Source organism: Zerene cesonia, chromosome 28 (genome assembly GCF_012273895.1).
Source record: "Zerene cesonia ecotype Mississippi chromosome 28, Zerene_cesonia_1.1, whole genome shotgun sequence".
NCBI classification, from domain to species: domain Eukaryota; kingdom Metazoa; phylum Arthropoda; class Insecta; order Lepidoptera; family Pieridae; genus Zerene; species Zerene cesonia.
The window spans coordinates 5,246,031-5,269,957 of NC_052129.1; the positions used below are offsets into that span (position 1 = coordinate 5,246,031).

Below are 23,927 nucleotides of genomic sequence, written 5' to 3' on the forward strand. Positions count from 1 at the left end.
TACGGTTAGGCAAGATACGCAGGTTCGAATCCTGCCTCGTGATCAAATTTTTTCTATTCTTTCAAAATTTCTAAGTTTATCAGTGATAATATAAATGTAATAATTATAATTCAAATGCACAATATGCAACAAAGACAAGCGCCAGCGAGTTCAGTACCTTGGATACGGCGCGTACTCTCTCTCCCCGTATAGATCTGGTTCATCTCTCTCATATCCATAACCCTCCCCTGCGCTTCCCGCAGCTTCCTCCACTACCCTTCCTTCGCTGCGTCGTGGTGAAGGCCTTTTGTGATAAACATTGAACACATATTGGACACACATTTTAGACAAACACAATTGGACAACAATATGTTACGGTATAAGATTCTTTGCAACAGTTAAAGCGACACAGACCTTTAAAAATAATAAATACAGCAAAAAAAAAACATGCTATAATGACAGAATATATGTTGTTCCTAACTCTTATTCAGGGATACATAAGGAAATTATTGAAAACTGGCGATTCTGTTCAGGATAAGATTTGTGAAACTATTGTAATGACACCGAACCTTGATGAGACTAAAGTGGGTCAAAATCCAGTCTAAAGGATTGGGTTGTATATAAACATACAGGTGAAACTTAAAAAGTAGATATGACATATAGTGATAATATGAACCTAAAGGAAGCAACACTTTCTGATAAATGGATGATAACGGTTTGTCATCTTGAATAGTGGATGAACTACTAAGTCATATTTGTGGCATAGAAAATTCGGACACCCATTTTAAAAACGTAAAATTGTATATGTAACGCTCACCTTCGCAACGGCTGATCGTCTACTTGATAGTCCGGCGTCCAGCCATCCATGAACACCGGCTGATATGGAGGTATTGCTGTTTTCCATTGTTCTCTGAAATTTATGGTTTTTATTACATTCTCGCTCAAGGTTTTTAAGACTATAATATATTTAATTTTTGGAAAATGCTTTTCAATGTCTGTAAGTATATAAAACTTTAGAATGATTTGATAAAATCTATTATTTAGTGATCCTAACAAACCTTGGTATCAGCCAAGCATCTCCAAGCGAATGCCAGAGTTCAGTCTCCTTACTAGTCACGCAATTGGCCAGAAGATTAAGGGCGTCCCTCGTCAACAGTGGCTGGACCACGCGAGACGGCAGGCGACCATCCGCCACATCCTGCGCTGCATCAACTATCAACGCAAGCGGCGTGAAAAGAAAATGTACCAACTCCGGAGCGTTTGGATCGTGTATGTGCGTGCGCAATCTCGCGAGCAGATTGAAGGAAAGCTTGAACTTTTGTAGCACATCAACGAAATCCCTTTCTGGTGGGGGACGGGTACGTAACGCGAGCATCCCTTCCCCTGTTCCCGCGCTCCTCTTTCCTCCCCTTGATCGCCTGCGCCTCTCGAGCTCTCTCGACGCAGCGGCTGCGTGCTGCAACCGTGCGATAAACTTCTCTATGTCGTCAAAGCATCGATTCAAGATGGCGATGTCCTGTTCATACAGGCGCTCGGATCCAGTTGATGATGCGTCATCTCGCTCCCCTCCGGATCCCCCGCGCTCCCCGCGCTCGCCGCGGCCGAGCTGTGCTGACATTTGCTGTAAGAAGAATTTTGTTGTTAGGTACCGATATTATATATTTGGTGTTTATAAAAAATACTCTTATTAATAAAAATCTCTGCACCGTGCCTTATTGTACATACTTTGTTTCTTAAACTGTTGCATTTGTAGCATTAAATGCTACTCATCATTATTATTGGAAAATTTTAAAGTAAAACAATCCGATAAAATTCATGATTTCAGTTTCTTATTTTTTAAATAGATTTTTTAGTCAGAATTGAATTTTGTAAAAGATTAAATAATAAGCGAAGTTCGTTTCTAAATATTACGCAGATATAAAAGCTACAGATATACATTAACGCATATTTATGCTAATTCAGTTCTAAAAATGGAGTACGTAATAATCCCAAACGGAATTCAAGATAAGATAAAGTCCAATCTAACTAGCTCATATTTTTATTTATATCATCAATAAGAGGAAATAGATAATTTTAATCATTTCAAAATACATAATAAATGTTTTTGAGTTATTTGTTATATTTCCAGTTGGTTAAAAAATATTTCCTTAATGCTTAAGAAGATTTTATCTTATTCTTAGTATAGTAAAAGAATGTGTCCGTTAAATATCCTGTGTGAAGATATAAGTTATATATATACCTTCGATAGATACAAAGTTATAAGAATATTCAGTTTCATACAAAAAAGTTTTGCTTTATATCTGTGATTTTATGTATTACCAGCGAGCCGCCCTGGCTTCACCCGGGGTACATATATAGCCTATAGCCTTCCTCAATAAATGGGCTATCTAACACTGAAATAATTTTTCAAATTCGAACAGTAGTTCCTGAGATTAACCCGTTCAAACAAACAAACATACTCTATAGCTCTATCATATGAAGTATAGATTTATATTAATCTATTTCAATAAATAGTGTTTACTGTATAGTTGTGATGGAGGTTCCTACTAGTTAGTTTATTTATAACTCTTAAAATGATTATAATTAACCATTATATATTACACGATATACAACAAAGAACAGTATAGTGTGTTTGGCGGTCTAGTGATTTCTCCCAGGCAACCGGGGCAAAAGGTAATCAGGTCAATAAAATTAAATAATTTTTTCAACAAAAAAACTGCTATCAATTTGTCATGACAAGACCCTTAACCAATTTAAATGGGACGACATGGCAGGCACCAGCTTTTAAATAAAAAATGATCATCAAAATCGGTACAGCCAGTAAACTATGATGTTAAAAACACAAAAAATAACTGTGAAATTGTAACCTCCTTTTAGAAGTCTGTTGAAAAAGGTAGGTCGAGGAAAAGAAATAAAAGGCAATTTCTACCAAAAAAACTTCATAAAACAAGTTTCTTATCAAAACCTTTATAGTAATACATATTATACTACTGGAAACTGCTTTCCGAACCGGTGGTCAATGATAAAACTATGTTATGACCATTCAAAAATACTTCTAGAAGAATTATTAATGAACAAATGAACGATTGAATTTGAATGTGTTTGAGTTTGAGTTTAGAAGATAAATAATGACTCACAATCATCACAGCCTCCCATTGTTGTTTTGTGAACGTCCGAAACGCAGGGGCCATATCGGCTACTGCGTTTGCGCGAACAAACCGACTGTGCTTATCAGTTATCACTGATAAATTATCGATGAATAATATCACTATCGGGGATTATTTGAATATTGTTGTCCAAAGGGCCCGTTGGGTTTATTGGTAGAAGATAGATAGCCGAAAACTACGAGTCTAGTTCGAATAATCTAAAGTAAATAATAAAGAGGAATAATTCGTATGTTTGTTACGATTTACATAAAAACTGTCTATCAGAAAAGTAAATTTTATTATGTGCTATATTTTTCATCGGCTATCTTATAGGTTGTTTACACAGATCGACTCAAAGGAGGTCAGGGGAAGCTAGGAAAGTGGTATAAATAAACACTTATACACATTGGAGAACACAGACACTGGACACAGAGTTTTTGTTTGTTTCAACGCTCTCGAATATAATAGAATAAGTGGGTTATAAGATGCAGTGTATCCGATGATAAATTAAATCACAATTTTCATTTAATGAATAAAGTGCTGATTAGATTAGCTTTCTGTCGAGTTAATATGGATTATATCGAATTAACGAATAAATCGTTTGTACAACATCCTGTTCTATGTCTATTAGAAGAAGTATTGCTACTAGCTTTCGCCCGCGACTTTGCACGCAATTTAGAGTAGTTTAATAGTTAGTAGTGTTGTACATATAAACTTTCCACTTGAATCATTCTATCTATTAAAAAAACCCCATCAAAATCCGTTGCGTAGTTTCAAAGATTCAAGCATACATAGGGACAGAGTAAGCAACTTTGTTTTATACTATGTAGTAATTTTGAGTATTTACACCCAAGCTATGGGTAAAATGTATCTGCCATTTAGTGTAACACCATTTAAGATACTGTTTCATCATCATCATCATCAGCCCATATATGTTCCCACTGTTGGGACACAGGCCTCCTATGAGGCTTCAGGCCATAATCCACCACGCTGGCCAAGTGCGGGTTGGCAGATGTTACATGTCGTCGAACTTTTTGATTCTTGGACATGCCGGTTTCCTCACGATGTTTTCGTTCATTGTGAGACATACATCATATTATGATGAGATCACTTTCTTGAGTAAATTTTACGATTTGATTCACACAACACCCGCCGCTTTTTATTCCTGTCTAGTTCAGTTTATTTCGTTCAAATGAAATGCTTTGTAGGTGAACGAAGCCGGAGAATGCTATTATGTTTTATTTATATAGCCACGCAGTCAATGAGAGCTATTTTGTTATCAGCAGCGATAAGCCCCGCGAAAACCTTGCTATGAGATAAACGATGTATTGAAGCAAGTATTGTAATAATATTTTGTTGACTTGAATGAATGTTTCTATTAAAAACTAGCTTAGTAGCTTTCCTGGGGTTTCGTCTACGTAGTCAAAGAGAATGCCAATTGGAATGAGAGTTTCAACGCGGTAAAAAGAAGTTCTAATTTCTAGACACAATCTCTAGACACAAAAATCGAACAATGAAATTGCTTCGTTGCGATGTGACAGAAGGAAAAACAAACACATTTTCGCATATATTATAATTTTTGAAGAGGCTTTTAAAGCCTACATACAGAAGCCAGCATACAGCCTTATATATATATATATATATATACATACGGTTATACATACAGTTTTCTATATTTACAAAAGTAAAAAGCACAACTGTTTATCATTTTACAGGACTTGTTCTGTTTAATTTTCAGGCATTCTAAAGTAACAGTTTCAACAGATTTTATTATTAACGTTTCTCATGTATATAATTAAATAAAGAAATCAATAATGATCTTGATTCCATAAAAACATTTTTTATGTTGTGTTAACAAATATAGATAATCCAGGAATAGATAAGATTAATTCTATTTTCTTTTTTGATCCCACGACTGAAGTTATCTTTAAACACCTGTGACAAAAATGACTCACAAATGGTATTAACTATAGGTCTATAATAGAAATATATTATATCATATAATTATTAACAAGTAGTAAAAGTTAATAGTATATCTAAAAAACGCTTTAATTTATCACGCTTGAATGATATAATCAAATAAATTGTCTCAATTGCCTACAGAGTAGAGTAAGGAAATTATTTAATCCTGGCGACTATAATGCCTGATAAGTGTACAAAGTTTGAATGAAATCTGTCCTTTTAAAGTGTGTCAAAAATCTAGTATTGTGTTTTTAACACACTATCAAATTACCTGTTCTGAATTACATGCTATTATGTATTTTTCTAATTTTTACTGTATTTTATAATTTATGACATTATGAGATACGCTCTTAGCTTCTCTTTAATAGTTCCTTAGTTTTATAATATAGAACGACTGACAATCCAGATGTCGAAAGGATACCACTGAAAATCCGAGCTGAGTTAAGCCTCAGGTTTCCTGAGCGGCATCGCTTTTTGGCACACGCAGCCACACGAATCGTTGTGATTTCAAAGCTGATGCAACGGAAAAACGACAGGTGAGAGAGACAAATACAAAAATGTGTAGAATGTTGCCGGCAAAGAGTGAGACAGAAATATACATACTATTTTATATTTTATATATATTCATCTCATTCTTTTGTCGATTTACTGAAGTTTCACTTCTATCGTGTGTGAATCGCACACACATGTTTTTTTTTCTTCTTTTTTGATATATTGTATGCTGTTGTTTTCTATTATTATCTGTTGTGTGTATGTCTGTTTCAAAATAAATGATTTCTCTTTCTTAATTTCTTCCTTTCAGTCCTTGATACTTAGATATTACTTAGAATTTTTAATTTAATTTTATTATTAATTTTTCCTGGAAAGATCGCCATTAAACATATGAACGCCCTGTGTTAAGCTTTTGCTTTGATAACCATTATTTAAATTCATATTTTATAAATTCATTCATCTATTATTAAAACTCTTATTGCACAAGCTATAAGGTATAAAACTGATTAAAATATTCTCTCACCTGCCGTCGAGGTCGTTCTATCTCTGTCTCTCGTTCGCGCTCTCTCTCTCGCTCGATCACGAAATCTCGGCCACTTTCCGAGGCACCACTTCCCACGCCCCTATAAAAAAACAAATAATTAAAGAATATAATTTCTTAGACATTAAATGTGTGCTGGATGATGCCCCTGCACCGAAGCTACTTTCACCCGCGTGGTAGAAATAAATTTTCATAGTACAAAGTGTCATCCTCAATGTTATCCACTTGGGAATAGGATTAATCAAAATCCTTTCTTAGTGGATAGCATCATCATAGTGACTATCTGCATCCCAAATTTCAGAACGATCGCTTCAGTAGTTCGGGCTGTGCATTAATAGAAACTATTTCTAGAATCTTATTCTAATTATTATCATATAGCTTTCATATTATGACTCTTATTGAATAGATTGAATTTTTTTAAGAAGTGAGGTACAGGAATATCAAAATTATGTTGCTATATTGAATATAGCTCATAGCTAAAGTATATTAGCTATAAGGGAGAGGAAGGCAACGAACAAAAAAGCAGTCAAAAACTGGTCTCACATATAATAAAACCTTTTTTTAAGCTTATCATGCCTTAAAGATTATACTTAGAGTATTATATAAATTATCATAATTGTGGGTATGAGGTCAATAAACTTTGTACAATTAACTCCTAGGAGAGCGCACCTTCCCATGAGGCTTAATCCATTTTAGTTATGCAAATGGTACAGTTATGAGACCCTTAATACTAAACAAAACATTTACTGATTCTATACTATAAATTGCAAATCTTTATATATATATATATATACTGTAACTCAAATATCACGGTTGACAAAATTGGATGATGTCGATAAAACAATAAACACATAAATAGCTCTAACACAACTTTACATCTAACCATAACATCTGTTTAAAATGCACAGAAAAAAAATTATCGATATCTTTTCAAAAAGGCAATTAAAATCTAGAAAAGTCCACAGTTATTAAGCTTACTTTAAATTCTAATATGGATCTAAATATAAATTCTATAGCAACACAATTAAAAATAAATCACGTACCATGATAAAACGGGAAATTTTAAATTTAATTGCAAGTTTAACATAACCACACCGTTCACACCTCGCACACTATTTGATCTTTAGTCCTATCATTTCATTGATATTGTTATCAAGATATTTCAGACGTGTGTCAATGATTATCTTCGCTCTCAAATGAAATATTTATATCAATATATAAGTTGTATTCGGAATTATTTATGATCAAAACATTACTGCAAACGGCGTAACGGTTTTTCTTTAATGTCTGCCTACTCGTTTTATTTTTTAACTTCTCAGCTTTATTTCATAGTATTTTTTTTTAATATTCTTTTGTATTTATTTGTATTGTATCTCTCAGAGTTTATAAATGTGACACAAAATATTACAACATCAACTATATATACAATACAATATAAACTATAAGATGAAGATTTATAAAATAAATACTTTTATCACAGAAGAACGGAATTGTCTCTAGGATAATTCAAAAACCTATAAAAGATCTTATACATACTTCAAAGCATTCAGCTCCTCAACCAGCGTCTGCGCACTGACGTCATGACACTGAAATATATGCAGTTCGCGTCTTGAGCCGCCCGGCGAGCCGCCACCAGTCTCCGGGGCCCCCACTACGAAGGCGAGAACATTGTTGTACAGCTCAGCCGGCTCTGGTGAAGTGAACGCGGTGGGCGAATGCACCCACGTCGCCGGGAAGCGTTCCATTATGGACTGTGAGGTAATGGGTTATGGTTTAGATTGGATTATTTTAAACATTGCACTTGCGTTAAAACTGCTTTTGTGAATCAATGATAGTAACCTTGAAATTAACGGCTTATAACAATTAAATTTTATTATAAAAAAAAACAAATTAACCGCCTTCAAATTTTCAGAACTAGATCAAATTTAAATGAGAACACATGGCAGGCACAAAAAATTACAGTTGACGTAATAACCTCCTCCTTTTTTGAAGTCAGTTGAACAATATTATGGAACATACGAATAGAAATATATTGGAATACATTGGCAAATTATTTCACAATATAAAATCACTACATAGTATAAAACAGTGTCGATTTCCTTCGTATGTGTGTCTGTATCCATAGATCTTTAAAAGGTTTTGATGGGATTTTTTTATAGATAGAGTGATACACGAGGAAGGTTTATATGTATAATAACAGCCATGAAATAGTGGAGAAATGATGTTCAAACCCCTAAATTATAAAGTAAGACAGCACAGCGTTTGCCGGGTCAGATATAATATAACAAAATACATTATCATTTATCGAAGTAGGTAATACTCACTCCAGTTTCGTAGTCCATCACAAGGACCCACTGTTCTTCTAAACATAGTTGCATCTTTTGACTCCATATTCCTGGAAAAAAATAACTTATTTAATTTTTTTTATTTACATATTGGTATCTGTATACAGTATCTAATGCATTATTGCTGGTGATAAAATAAATGTAGTTTATAAAAAAACCATTACATACTTAAAAATAATTCTTAATCTAAGAATCCTACTTCCTACTTCCTACTAATATTATAAATGCGAAAGTTTGTAAGGATGTGTGTGTGTTTGGTGAACTTTCACGCAAAAATTACTGAACCGATTGCAATGTAATTTGGCACGTAGATAGCTGAACAACTGGAATAACATATAGGCAACTTTTTATCTCGATATTCCTACGGGATACGGACTCACGCGGGTGAAACCGCGGGGCGCAGAAAGTTAATTATAAATAAACAATGCATACTACTTATATAATGAGAAAAAAGTACGGAGCGCTTTTCAAGAACTGACGTAAGCTTTTCCAGATAAATCTTTTATCTACTTATTAGTTGAGTCTTTAATCAAAGCGTCGTTTAATTTTTTCCCGAACAAAAAGCTCAAAGCTTCTGCAATTACCATTTGTCTTCTCCAACTGTAGTAGCCGCCTCATACCATCAGCGGGGTACACGATCCCCGTCTCCCTGGTGACCGTGAAGGTCGCCAGGTGTTCCAGAACATACACCGCTCGCCCCCGCAGACCAGCTAGCTGTTCGAATTCGTCCATCGCACGGGCTGCCTGCAGAGAAACAGCAATTTTTTGGTTAATACTGGTTATGGTGTAGGAAGCTTTTAATTCGAAACGATATTCCGGAGACGGAGATTATAAAAACATCTCATCTCATCTCACATTACATGCCATAATCTCATATCACAATCTAATCTCATGTGATCTCATTTCTTACCATTTAGTTTCATTTCATTTCAAACGTTTTGGTTTCGCGGTTTACAATGTGAACTAAATATTTTTTTAGAGTGAAGACACAAAGTATGTATACATATAGAAATTAAAAACTTTTTAACGGATTTTAAACGCGATTTATTCATTATATTATTAACCCGACGTTTCGAACACTTTACAGCGAGCGTGGTCACGGGGAGAGTCTCCCCGTGTGTTTTTAATTCCTAAATGTATAATACTCGCGTAAAATCAGACACAAGAAAATACTATGTATACATAGTTATACATAATTATTTGTAAAGATTTACAACAGTGACGTCAGTATCCATATAACAAAGAAAGACATTTCCACTTGATGATATAACTTCATTTGTTACATATAAGGGTGGGTAGCTGTATTTCTATCATAAAGATTTATAGTACGTAATATTACCTGAGAGTCCCCCCCACGGGAGCGCCCCCCTGCGCTCGCTCCGCCACTCCGCATTGCCATTTCAGTATTGTAATACTTGCATTTTCAATAATTTTCCTTAGGCAGAGGTAATTCTGAAACCAAAAATAGATTTTATTACATTTGTGAAAAAAATGGTAATTATTATTGAACTTAAATACATTTAAGGTCATTTTGTTTCTTGTTTTACTGACGTGAAAACTTATGAACAGACCTTTTATAAAGAATAATGTAGCACTGAATTATAGATGACGTGTGTATTTTTATGTACCTACTAGCTGTTCGCCACGTCTTTGCTCGTGGTATATATATAGCCTATGTCACTCAGTGAAGTTGCAGCTTTCTAATGGTGTAAGAATTTTTAAATTCGGTAAAGTAGTTTTTGAGTTTATCCATTACAAACAAACAAAAATACAAATTCTTCCACTGTATAATATTAGTGTAGATTTATTTATATTTTGACTGCATTTACGCGAGAATATAATTTAAAACAGTTATAGCATCACGGAATATTATCGAAATTATCTGATTTTATCAAGTGCGATAACAGTGCTTTAAGTATCAGAGACAAAGAACAATAATTGGTCCGAGTGTATGGAAAATACTGAATTTATATTTCAACGTTTTTTAAAAATTCAATGATTAGCTGAAACTACATGATGGGTCTACACATAACTACTTATGAAACAGTAAATTAAGAGAAAAAATTATTTTTCAAGTACCGTATTCCCATTTTAACTAATATGTATTTCCGAATTTTCTTTTGTATGAGATTCCTAACCTCAAAAATAACAAATCTATTGGGTATAGGTAATACTTTAGGAAGACGTAGTATTGGATTAGTTCTGTAAAATTTTAATTTAATGCTCTGACTAGAGTTTTATTGGGATGCTAATTAAAAAAACATACTACTTCGGATATGTCATAACCATTATATATAGATATAGAATCCTACTATAATATTATAAATGCGAAAGTTTGTAAGGATGTGTGCGTGTTTGTTGCTCTTTCACGCAAAAACTACTGAACCGATTGCAATGAAATTTGGTACGTAACAGCTGGATAAATGGAATAACATATAGGCAACTTTTATTCCAATATTCCTACGGGATACGGACTTTCGCTGGTGAAATCGCGGGGCGCAGCTAGTATTTCTATAATAGTTGAATTATGATATTACATTCTTCCGGCCTCACCAAACCACATCCACAATAATAAATAATATTTTATTACAAATATAACAAAGTTTACATAACCCAATTACCGATTAAAGTCCTAATTACGAAAGAGTTACGCTTAGTCTAACATTCTAGAGATAACAGGCAGTTCCGAGTAGATAGTTTGAGAAATACGATTTCTGTATGAGGTAATCACTTTTTTCTTTATTGTTGTAATTGGCAATTAACTCTCTTGGGTGAAGTGGTTAGAAGGCTTCACATTACACGTGCCAGGTTTGGAAACGGGATTCTGGTGGTAACTAAGATATTAATGAGGATATGAAGTTGACAATAATTTGATATGAATTTTAACCTTTGTTTTATTTATTTTTATTCTGAACAAACTGTATGTTTGTTTTAACTTGTGCATATTTTATGTGTGTTTGTATCAGATATTCTACTTTCTAATTATACTAAAGCGCATATATATAAAAATAGTTGAGTTACTGTCTTAGTTTAAATTTTCATCTATTTTAACTTGACAATTAATCACGATGTATATGAGCTTAATACTAAACTTAAATATAACTTAGGCTAACATAGAAATTTCCATTATGAATGAGATGCGTACAATTTCCATACGCACATAGGGTTACGTGACGTGCAAGAGGAACATGCGGTTTTCTCCCTTACCCGTATGCGTATGCGGTGCATCCATCCGTCCCTTTCTAGTACTTTCTCTAATCCATGGTATACGGAACTCCACATACCATGATGTGTAGAAACTCATAGAAAGTTTAGTGCGTGAGATTATTCCATTTTAGTGTACATAGAATAACAATAGTGTTGTAGTGTTTCTTGATGTGATTGAGAATCTAGCAAGATCCTACAAGAGCATCACATCTTTTATCTCATTCATAAATATTTATTTACACGTGAGAGTGAAGGGGACGAATATGTTAAAACAATTTTAATATTACGCTACCAGTTCTGCCCCGCTGTTTCATGAAAAAAAAAACTACGGGAAAAACTGTAATTTGCTTTGAACCACTTTTTAATTATTCTTATTCCAATTTTTATGCAAAACAGCTTAGAATTGAAAGTAAACAGCCCGACGGACAGATATATGTATGTTTATAATATAGCCATATATAACCATACTGTATTATCTGTGGTTGCATTAAACTTCTTAAGTATTAAAATCATTATTTTTAAGTAATAAACTAAATCCCTTTAAGATTATAAGAACTATATCAAATTTAAATGTAACCACACGAAAGGTAATATTCAAATAAAAAAAGCATCATCAAAATAGCTCCAGTCAAAACGGTCACCCAGTCAAAACTTCGAAAGTAACAAACAAAAAGTATAGTCGATTTGAGAACCTCTTTCTCTCTTGGAAGTCGGTTAAAAATACAATTTTACTATCTCCCCAAGTACATATAAAAAGTAATCGTAGCAAAAAATGCAAACAGACGAATCTTGATTTACATCTTAATGAAGCACTTACTCTGTTTTATGGCACCTCAAAAATGTTTTCACTTTTTCCGAGGTACACATGTGCCACACAAACATACTATACACTATTACTAAAGGTACTATACGACAACTTACCCGTTCTAAGTATTACATAATATAAGTAAAGTTATGTAGAAATTATTGCAACCACGTAAAATTACAAATATATATGTCTGCATAGTGATAACACAACAATGAATATAGTATAATATGCTACTGTGAAAAAAATGTTTAATACATATCATAATTTTATAGACCCCTTTTTAAAATGGGGCAATCTTGCAAAAATAGGCTTCCGGGAAAGGGGCCGTGGGTGATGTCGGATTCCTACCGACTAAAACCCCACTGTGTTCCGTCGAGCCCCTTGAAAGGGCCAAGGAAGCTTGTTGGAATACGTCAGACAGACAGCGTTTAATACATTTAGGTGGAGTGAACCCTTAAATGCTATGTTTTTCTACGAATGCGAGGTATTACGAAAACACAATAAAGAAAAACAGAAAAAAGGAATACAAAAAAATCACTCAGAACGAACACAATTCATATTTAAAATGAAACACCCAAATATCTATCAATTACATAATCTATTTACGTGGGGTCACTAAGTCAATGTGAATAGTAATGCTGAATGCTTAGAAGTTATAGCAGGTATTGCTTAAATGATGCGTTGATGTCTTTTATAGGAGCGTCTTTATTTTTATAGTATTTAAATTGTTATTGATGAATTTTTTGAAGATATGTGATGCTAATTATTCAAATCATATTTTTATCGTGTCAATATTTTAAGAACAAAACTAAATATACGTTAAATATTTTATCGATCAAATTTGCAAAGATAAGATTCTTTATCAACATTTTATCTTCGGCTATCATTATTCATAAGAATTTATAATTAATTCTATATCTATCATACTTATATTACAAAGATTGTAACTATTTTATTCACGTATTCAATGCGAGTGTATAAAACTCCATCATTTTCAACATACCCATTCCCACGTTATATAATAGACAAGATCATAATTACATGTATCCACAATTCGAAAGAAATTTTAAGATATAAAAAACAAGAAGGCTGACATTAAACATACAAATAGTGACTTATTACCTAGACTTTAGTCACAAAATTAAGACAATGACACATTAACAATATTTCTAATGTTTGCGTATCGTTTAATACATCAATATTCTATAACTAAATGTTCTAATAACAATTATTTAACTAAATTGGGTACCATATCATCCTATCATACTAATATTATAAATTCGAAAATTTCTGAGGATAGATGTATGTGTATGTGTATGTATTTTTGTTGCGCTTTCACGCAAAATCTACTGAACCGATTGCAAGGAAATTTGGTACGTAGAAAGCTGGATAAGTGGAATAACACATAGGCAACTTTTTATCCCGATATTTCTACGGGATACGGACTTACGCGGTGACACCGCGGGACACAGCTAGTATATAATATTCGTAAAATTACGTAGAGGACAGTTCAAGGTTATCCACTGAAACTGATTTCTATCAATTTGCAAAATACTAATTAATTAAAACATCATGTCATTTCTAATTAGTAAATACTAATGCTTAATATATGCTTTTCGTAAAATAGATATCAATTAACACAGATTTATTAATTGGTGAGTGTGTTTTCATTTGTTTTGCTACATGAGAAAAAATTTAAACATTAGTGTTTGTTTTTCATGATTTGAAATGTAAAGAAAATAATTGTTTATACCCGGCTGCAGCAGAAGGTAGTTCTTAGAGGGTGTATATTTGACTATGATGGTAGTGTGTGTGATTTTTTAGGCACGCCCTAAAGCCCAAACCGCTGGATGAATGTCGGTATGAGGCATCGTTGTAATCATCTGCATTGTGGTGGTCACATTGACTACATAATTAATCAAAATTACACCCATAATTAAGAAAGGAGAGTGAGTTTTATATTCTTATCCCAGATTGCTGGGATGTCAAATGAAACATCAAAAAATTTAATTACGCAATTACTATAATATAACTAAATAACTGTACTAACTATAACTATAAACTCTAACTCTAGATTTAGATATACAGACAAACAGAAAAACAGGCGGACAGCGAAGACTTAGTAATAAGTTCACGTTTTCCTTTCGGTAACTAAAAATCTTTGGTAACCCAAAATAGCATTACACTCATACACGTATATCTCACTTATCTAAGCAGTAAGTACAAATCAAGTTTATTTTAAAAACTTAAAGCATGCTGAATGTATTTACATGAAAATTCCGTCTCAACGTCAAAGCTGGTCAGTTGACCTATCGCCGTATGCGTAAGTCAGCGTAAACACGCAAAGAATGCGGCCTGTTGTCGCAGGCTCATGTGACCTTCATCTGCTTATAGATTAAATGTACTGGCTAGCTATTTGATTACATTTTTATTTTCGTTATAAATATACTGTGGGATAAATATGACAGTTAAACTTCATATATATATTTTACAGAAACGTTCTAGGTAATTAATTTTAACAAATGACTTCAGGAAAGGATTACCAATTGGTAGATATTTTTTGGGTTCGTTAACTCAGAACTTTTGACTGGGTGAATCAATTTTGATGATTTTCATTTGAATGTTTAAAAGCGACTGCTTCCTGTAGGGTTCCATTTGAATTTGGTCTAGTTCTGATAATTTGAATCTTTGTTTTTTATTATAAATAATTATTCATGTCACACACTGTGTTACTATTAAAACTAATATCACAATAAATTAATATATAATAAGATATAATTATAAGGCGGGGACATTTGTATCTTTGTATGTTTGTAATGTTTTCATACAAAAACTACGGGATTTTTCGGATTCGATTTCAGAAATCATTTCACCGGCTTGGCATAGGTTTTTATTTAGTTTTTGTTCTTCGTCAAACCGAGCGGAGCCTGGATGAATGGCTAGTAAATATTATGAATACGAAATTTTGTGTGACTGGATAGCTGAATATAGTTATATGCTCTTTTATGTGAAAACCACTGAACGAATTTCGATCATGTTTGTAGGTGATTAAGCTGTAGGCTATATAAGTACAACGGACATATAAAGTTTGTTTAAACTCTCTCAGCACTAAAACTTGCACAAACGGTCCAGGAATGTCAATTACTTGATAACGCATATCTTTACAAACACAAGAGCACGCAAAATAATACCCTCTAGCCCCAAACATAAAGTTTAATTTCAATATCAAAGCTAGAACATGTGCGATTATTAATTTAGAAAATAATCCTTATTATCAGGTATTGAAGTTCGTTTTAAATTGTGCTATTTGAGTAGTTATGACTTATGGTTTTCTGATTTCCCACACCAACACATTCTTTAGTGATGACATATTAAGTGCCAATGGATTTAGAGGTTATGCTGTCAATCATTGTTCTGACGAAACGGAGTAGAATAATATTTTTTAATATTACAATATAAGCGTAGTTTAATTTTAGTATCAAATGTATGAATGGATTTTGTATTCTTATGACTCATCTATGAAGTTTCATAGTGTTGTTGGAAGGAGAAAGGCAAAACATTAGTCAATTATTTTTATATTGCATTAATATTTATTAATTCCACAACAAATGATCATTTGTACACGTGTACAAAAGATCAAGAGTTTTTAGTGTTTTAAAGACAAAACTGAGAACAATTGTTTTTAATATAGAAATAGCAGATCTTAAAGGGAGCATTTGTTTATATGGAATAAGCTATTTTTAAGTCGATTAGATTTTAGAATAAAATATACGCGTTTAATGAAAGCAGTTTTGTCATGTACGAAGCTTAGATATAAGGTCGTTATTGTTTATAATTTTCGTACATTTTACACCTTAAAGACTGTCTAGTTATATATTTTTATATAAAAGAGTCACTTAGTTTGAATTTACAAAAGTGTTCCTTCCGGGAGGATTTGAGGGAAAAATTATGGGCTTTTACGGAAAGAGAGAAATTGAAAATCCTCCCGTAAAATATTGTGAGTTTGGAAAGAAATTGAAGTTCAAAAAGAACCCGAAGTGAACCAGCTATCAAATTAAAAAGTATCATCAAAACTGAGTTCATACTGTCAGTCACAGTTATGAGTAAACAAACCCTAAAAATACATTCGAACTGAGAACCTCCTATTTTTTTGAAGTCAATTGAAAGAATCATCAAAAACTGTTCACCCAGTGAAGTTCTGAGTTACCAAAGTCAAAAAAAATATAGTCTAATTTCTATGAAGTCTATTGAATCGGCGATTTAGTCATTTAACAATGCAATAACAATTTCACATCGAAATGAATGTTTTGAAATTGATAACGTTTTATTTCAAGGTACCGATCGGAATGTGATTATGCAACTACAGTATAAACAATGTATTAGCGATATACAACCTTGTAACAGCCTTCAATCATATGTAGAATTAGCACAGCTTCTTCTGAGCATGAAGGCGGTGTAGGTATAATATTTAGTATTAATTATTTTGATAAGTCATATGCTCCTACTACCTGAATATGAGGATACACGGAGATTTACCCGGCAAGGATCTCGAATAATCGGTGATAAATATGTTCCTCGGTAAAGATGTACCTTTGCTAGCTTTCTATGTGTAAAAGTTGTTTAAATCGATACAGTAGTTTTGTGTTAAATAGAAATAAACACGAACGAACAATTTAATCTAGGATAGTTAAATAAATAAATACTTTAATGCACTAACACAAATAGAGAAGCGAACATACATAAACAAAAAAAACAATGAATAGCGGTATCAGGCGGCCTCTCGCTGAAAAGCGATTTGTTCCAGGCAACCTGTTTATAAATATGATTGTTTAGATTTAGATAAACCTTAAATATTTGTTTCTAGGGTTAAAAAGCAACTATTAACTACACAACTAAAGCGGATACGTTGTATTCAACCCAAAGAGCTGTCCTAATACTAAACCATATGACCTTTTTTAAAGCGGGGATATCTTGCATATATACCCACGGCAACCAGGGAAAAAACCTTGAGTTATGTCGGATTCCTACCTACTGTAACACTAAACCTAGAACCTAGACATATCAAACTAAGCTAACATCCACAGTACCTACTATTAGGTCATCTAATACGTATTATGTGATAAGAGTCTTTATCACAGATAATGCAACAACTTACACGCAAACGAGTTTCGAAATAAAAAGTTTTGTTAATAATATTTTCTTTTACTATGTTTCATTTACTATCATTTACTAATTAAATCATTCATTAAGGCAGTTATTAACTATGTACTAATTACGTAGATTAATATCGTATAAGTGACGATTTCTCTAAATTATTTTGAAATGAATTATTCGGCATAAAACGTTAACGTATATTTAATTATCCGGTATAAATTTAGGCATTGCCTTGTATATAATATTATATGCGCTGTAATATTGTTTATCACTGAAACCACAGATAATATAATACTATACAGTATACTACATTCAAACTCAAACTGACACATTTATTGATTCATTATGTCAATTTATGTAGGTGGTTTTTAAGTAAAAATTAGGTTTGTTTTATATATTGTGTAACGCGGTTGTATTGGACATGTCCTGTAATGGCAAGTAATGTTTATAAATAAATAAATATCCTCTATATAATCTAGATCATGTGTCTATAATAAAGACCTGAAACTCAACTTTAATTTACAATCTTATCTTTGTAGCAATAAACTCATATTGATAGAAATTATTCATTGAACAAAGACGCCCGTCAGATTATGATTACCTTATGAGACCTACTTAGATGTGCGTCATTATAACAATACTAACCGTTTATCCTGGCTTCTCCCGATAAAAAATATTGCCAATGTTGGTATTACATATTTTTATGGCTTTCTAATGTTAATAGAATTTTTAAACCGGTGGAATAATTCGAGTTGAACCGTAATAAATAAAAATAATAATAATTCCTCTGATTTAAATAGGATTGATTTTAATATGTATGGTATGTTTGTCAGTCGATCTCCCCTAAACAACACTACCATTTGTCACAAATACACATATTTTATATCCCGGCTTATACAGCATGCTTTTGCTGACTAATGTTTTTTCACCTGTTTGGTTGTATGTAAGCACCTCCTTTAGACTATTTTTTGACCCACTTTAAACGGAGAGATTTAATTCGAACTTTGTACACTTATCAAGGATTGGTGACAATATAATACTTTAATGAGTTCATCTTATTATCCTGATTAGAATCGCCAGGATTAAACCATTCCCTACTTATAATCTGTATGCAAGAGAGACAATTTAGTTGATTCTATCATTAAAGTGTGTTTTTTCAGTTATTTTAACCATATTATTTATTTATACTATAAATAGTTGCGACCCGCGGTTCGTCTTTAACTTTTTATCTCGATATCCCGTAGGAATATCGGGATAAAAAGCCTAAATGTTATTCCAGTTGTCCAGCTGTCTACGTACCAAATTTCATTGCAATCGTTTCAGTAGTTTTTGCGTGAAAGAGTAACAAACACACATAACCTTACAAACTTTCGCATTTATATGTAGTAGGATAGGATAGGAAGTAGGATCGTTTATATGTTAGTTTTCGAGTTAAATCAAAACTGTAATCATATCGTTTTTGCAGTGTGAATATTTTGTAGGATATTTTTATTATTCTTTGATATTATAATTTATATATTATTATTATATATAATATTAATATATAAATTATAATATATAATAAATAATTTATATATTTGAAATAAATAAATATTATATTTTGTTTATTCTTTGATATACATGCCAACCTCATTTCTTATGAATCATCACTGTATTTGCTATGTGCTCACGTTATAAGAAAACACATACCAGATACCTAATTAAGAACGAACTTGAATAAGACCTTATGAACAATCAGTTTAGTCAGACCTCTGCGTTACAAACGCTTATGTTTAAGGGACCGTGAATTTAATATGAAATGACTGTCCGGAAAGTAGGCAGACTGTTAGAAACTTGCTATTGAACGTGAAGAATATAAAAATCCATCAACGTGCTATTGTAATGTTATTTCTGAATACAAATATACATTTATCTAGATATTATTGCATCTAATAAATTGTGGTGAAATGATACTGTTTGAATTGAACTTTTTTCTCGGTAGTCTTGTCTCACTGTCTAATACAATGGCATAGATTTTATTATAAAACATATACTATTATACATAGCAGTATAACATAGTAATCTTTTCACTATCTTAATCTAGACTGAATGCAGCTTGAATGAAACTATTCTCTTACTTTTTTTTAGACCACTACCAGCAAATGAGCAGGCGATGCACCTGGTGGTAAGTGATCACCGCCTCCCATAAGATTTTAAGAATTTATAGGCTCTTTAAATATATACCTTATACCTTACTAATATAAACCTTTCTTAATTAGCGTTCCTGAAAACGTAGGAGAACTTCCTTGTGGGTTTTGTTACTAGAAAAGTCCGTGGGATTTCAAACAATTAGCGTTTCTGTTGATAGGAAATTGCTGGCATTTGATACCCCTGATTATTTTAGAATCTAGAAATGTAATCCCCAAGGACATCAGTGAAATAAAGTATCTATTATAATCGATGTTTTAACATACTTGTCGCTGCTTAATTTTTATTTCTGAAATAACACAGATAATAATAACACAGAAATAACACAGAAATACTAGATTAACTTTAAAGAGTCTTATTGCTCGCATTAATCGACTTCATATTTTTGTAGTTAAAAGTACGTCTTGTCTTTTCTTACGCATCATAACAGGGACTAGGAGTTGCGATAAGCCGTAATCACAAGTATTTTATCATTTTAGAGATATAGATGTTGAACAATTGATTTTATATTAATATATGTAATCAAATGATAAGAATTGAATACATTACAAATGAAATTTACTTTATAAGTCTCAAAAGAGTGAAATATATTTTTAGTTACGTCATTTATTTACGTTTATGTATTTAATTGGTAAAAAAAAAGTGGGAGGTTTTTAATTCAGCCTTTTTGCCTTGTTTTGTTACTATCTCTACTCTTTTTATATCGTTTTGAAAATTGTCGTCATTTGGTCCCATATTTAAATTTGATGCGCTATCCCCAGGGATGTCGGTTACCATTATTATAGAAATAAATGATTGGAATATGCCAAGTTTTTTTTAATATGGTGTTTTAACTATTACGACCTCATTTTCATCATCGTATGTTTGCTGGTTATAACAAAACAAAATATAAATATTAATTAATGAATATATAATTCTACGAGGCTGATTTTCTTCTGTGTTATTAACTTATTCGCTTTCTACATTGTCTAACGTTCTTATTGCTCCAAAATTATAACTGTAAAAATTAGCATTTAGATAGCGCGCTAATATTTTTAATGGTGGCTATAAAGACATGTATGAGTTTGGCCAGTGTTTTTTAAGCTAGCTATCCGCACGCGGTTTTGCCCGTGTTGTCAAATGGAACTCTGAATGGTATTGTGTCGAGGTGAAAAGTAGCCTATGTCACTCTCTAGCCTCCTAACTAAATCGCTCGATTGCGACGTGGAAGACAAACAGACAAATAATTAAATGCAATTTCGTATTTATAATGTCAATAAATTTGTAAGTTTTACTTGGTTTCACGTAAGTGTACCAAAAACACTCTTCAATATTATTTATTAACTGCTTTAATATTATCAATGCGAAAGTTTGTAAGGATGTGTGTGTGTTTGTTGCTCTTTCATGCAAAAACTACTAAACCGATTGTAATGTAATTTGGCACGTAAATAGCTGAACAACTGGAATAACATATAGGCTTTTTATCCCGATATCCCTATATGATATGTCTTTTAGAACTTATTAGTTAATTATTTAAGGGTACTAAATCGTATTTTATCTTACTGTGGAAGCCACGTGTCTCCATAGGTATAGAATAGATGTCTTTCACGTCTCCACTATATATACTCCTATATTACACTCTGGCTCCATCGCTTATATGCTCACACGCTTATTAAAGTATCACAAAGATCGATTCTTAAAGAAGGATAAATTATAATAAGAATATTATGCATTATGCACCTCTGTATCAGTACAGCGATAGCTACTATAACAAGTATAGAGTATTATATTGGAGTAGTATGCAAAAATGTAGTGAAAGCAAAATAATATGAATTTAATTGGACTATTATTTAAGCAATCAATCAATCACAATTATGAGGTAATCGTGTTGAATCGTTCGTGCTTTAATCAAATGGTTTTTATTTAATTATCAAATGATATATGTATGTAGCTGAGTTAGATTTAGATTTCCAGCCACGAAGTAAAAGCTTAAGCTTAATAGAGGCTTTTGCCTGATTGGTATATTCAGTGTCATTAAATTAAACCTTTTAAAGTCTTCATCAAAACGGAGAGACATGGGACTGAAAGAATGCAGAAACACAAAAAACAGTCTTCAAATTTAACTAGGTTTTTGTAACATTCATATATTTTTTGTAGATTATATTTTATTTTATTATAAACGGACTGATAAATTGACATAATCATTTATCCAGTTTGGAACCGTTGATTTTTTCATAAATCACTTTTTAAAAAGGTAATAAACAGCTTCTAAACATCTGTAGCAAACTGGACAATCGCAGAACTCGGCATCAATGGTATCGGGGGTTACTATTAAAGAAGAAGACTTATTGATGTCAGCAGCCTTACGACACCAGCTGCTAATCTCGGAATTATCTCAATACTGTTGAAATATTCGTATATTTTGTCAATGAAATGATTAAATGACCTTACACAGCTTTCATCATACAGCCAATGAACACACTGTCGTTAGAATAAAATGGTTTTAAAATTAATTGCAGGAACCGAACTGGTCAACCTCCATCTAATATGGCTTTGGCTTCCTGCATTGCATTTCCAATTATATTAATATGTGTATCACGTATTTATTGCAGGAACACGTCAATGTGTGTATGGTTCTCGGCCATATTGGAATTATAGACCGTTACCCGGATTATAGATTATAAATGTTCATCGCCTGGAACAGGGAGCCAAGTCTGCTATTTTAGTAAAATAACACACTATTTGGACTCAATTGACAGTCCATTACAGACTTATTATAATTGTAACAAAAAAAAAATTGCAAAAACAAAATCGCTGGTACAATTGTGTAGTACATGAAGTCTGTCTCGATGAGACATTTCTCAGTATGGCCATTCGATTGATTTTGATTGTGTTTCAATGGAACACCATCCTACTAATACGAGTATTACAATCATTGCAATCGGTTCAGTAGTTTTTGCGTGAAAGATCAACAAACACAAACACATCCTTACAAACTTTCGCATTTATTATATTAGTAGGAAGTAGGATTAGTACGATATAGTAGGATTATAGTATTAATAATAATAATAAACATATTTATTGACATATGAAATCTTGCAGAAATGGTATTTTGCTTATTGACACACAAGACTAAACTATAAAAGCCAGTTTGCTGGTTGATATGTGTTCTGCTTGAAATTAATTGAACGTGAATTCAAATTAAAGACTTTTGATATATACAGTATTCATTTTAAGGATAATAAAAAAGCAATAGATTATTCGTATATACACAAGAGTGTAAGGGGTCTCTGTTTATATGACAAACACACCTAATGAAAGAACATGGTGGTAATTCCACTGCCGTAGATACGTCGTCACCATCAACTAACGGTATTAACTACGTACCTTAAGTCTCTGGTAGGAAAACTAAAGTATTTATTTCTTAACCCTTTGTTGAAGTTGTTCGTCTAGTTTACTGTTTAGTCTTTCCTCAACATGTAGTTCACGCATTTGTTTCAGCCAAAGATTTTTGTTTCAGGAAACAAATAAACGGAATCAATAAACGTTTTGTTTGTGTTCAATAAAAAATAAGCTACATATATTGGACAATTAATTTTAGTTTGCGTTACAATTATCCTGAATTTTTATATACTTTGTTTATTTTTTAAGGGATTTGTTTAAATTTATTGAAAGTCTCTTGAGACTGTATAAAGGTAAAGATTGTATTAACCTATTTTCTACTTAATTAATATGTAAATAAAGCTTTTTTGTGATTTATTAAGAGGCTCTGTATCGCATTATTACACTGTTGAATTAATTTAATACCAGTGTTTCCCAAAGAGTTTTATAATTCATATGAATATGGCGGATGGTGAGCACGAAATATTAATCATCCATAATTTGTAGCCTCAAGAACGACTTTTGAAATTTACCTGCCTTATTACCTGCAAGGTAAAGGTTTCAACGTGTACCTGTGATAAAGGGACACGATATTGACTTTTTCCTTAATCATTTGCTCAGTTACAGGCCTTTTATTCAGCACATTTATAATACACGTTCCCTCACGAATTCTTGTCACTGAAGAGTTGTAAACATTAATTAAAATACAGCTGAGTTGCGTATACCTTCGGAGCAACGACCGGCAC

The 23,927-nt window shown here is 32.4% G+C and overlaps 1 protein-coding gene across 1 annotated transcript in view; it reads right to left on the reverse strand.

Annotated features, from left to right (window-relative positions):
- Positions 1–9,922, reverse strand: part of LOC119837704 (epidermal growth factor receptor kinase substrate 8-like) — a 15,933-nt gene extending 6,011 nt beyond the window's left edge. The window contains exons 1-8 of the mRNA XM_038363435.1: positions 9,805–9,922; positions 9,050–9,209; positions 8,445–8,515; positions 7,657–7,871; positions 6,103–6,202; positions 1,038–1,600; positions 797–889; positions 154–283 (exon numbers count right to left, since the gene is read on the reverse strand). Of these exons, the coding sequence (XP_038219363.1) occupies positions 154–283; positions 797–889; positions 1,038–1,600; positions 6,103–6,202; positions 7,657–7,871; positions 8,445–8,515; positions 9,050–9,209; positions 9,805–9,864 (1,392 nt within the window). The 5' untranslated portion in view covers positions 9,865–9,922. The remainder of the gene's footprint in view (positions 1–153; positions 284–796; positions 890–1,037; positions 1,601–6,102; positions 6,203–7,656; positions 7,872–8,444; positions 8,516–9,049; positions 9,210–9,804) is intronic.
- Positions 9,923–23,927: the final 14,005 nt, after the last annotated feature.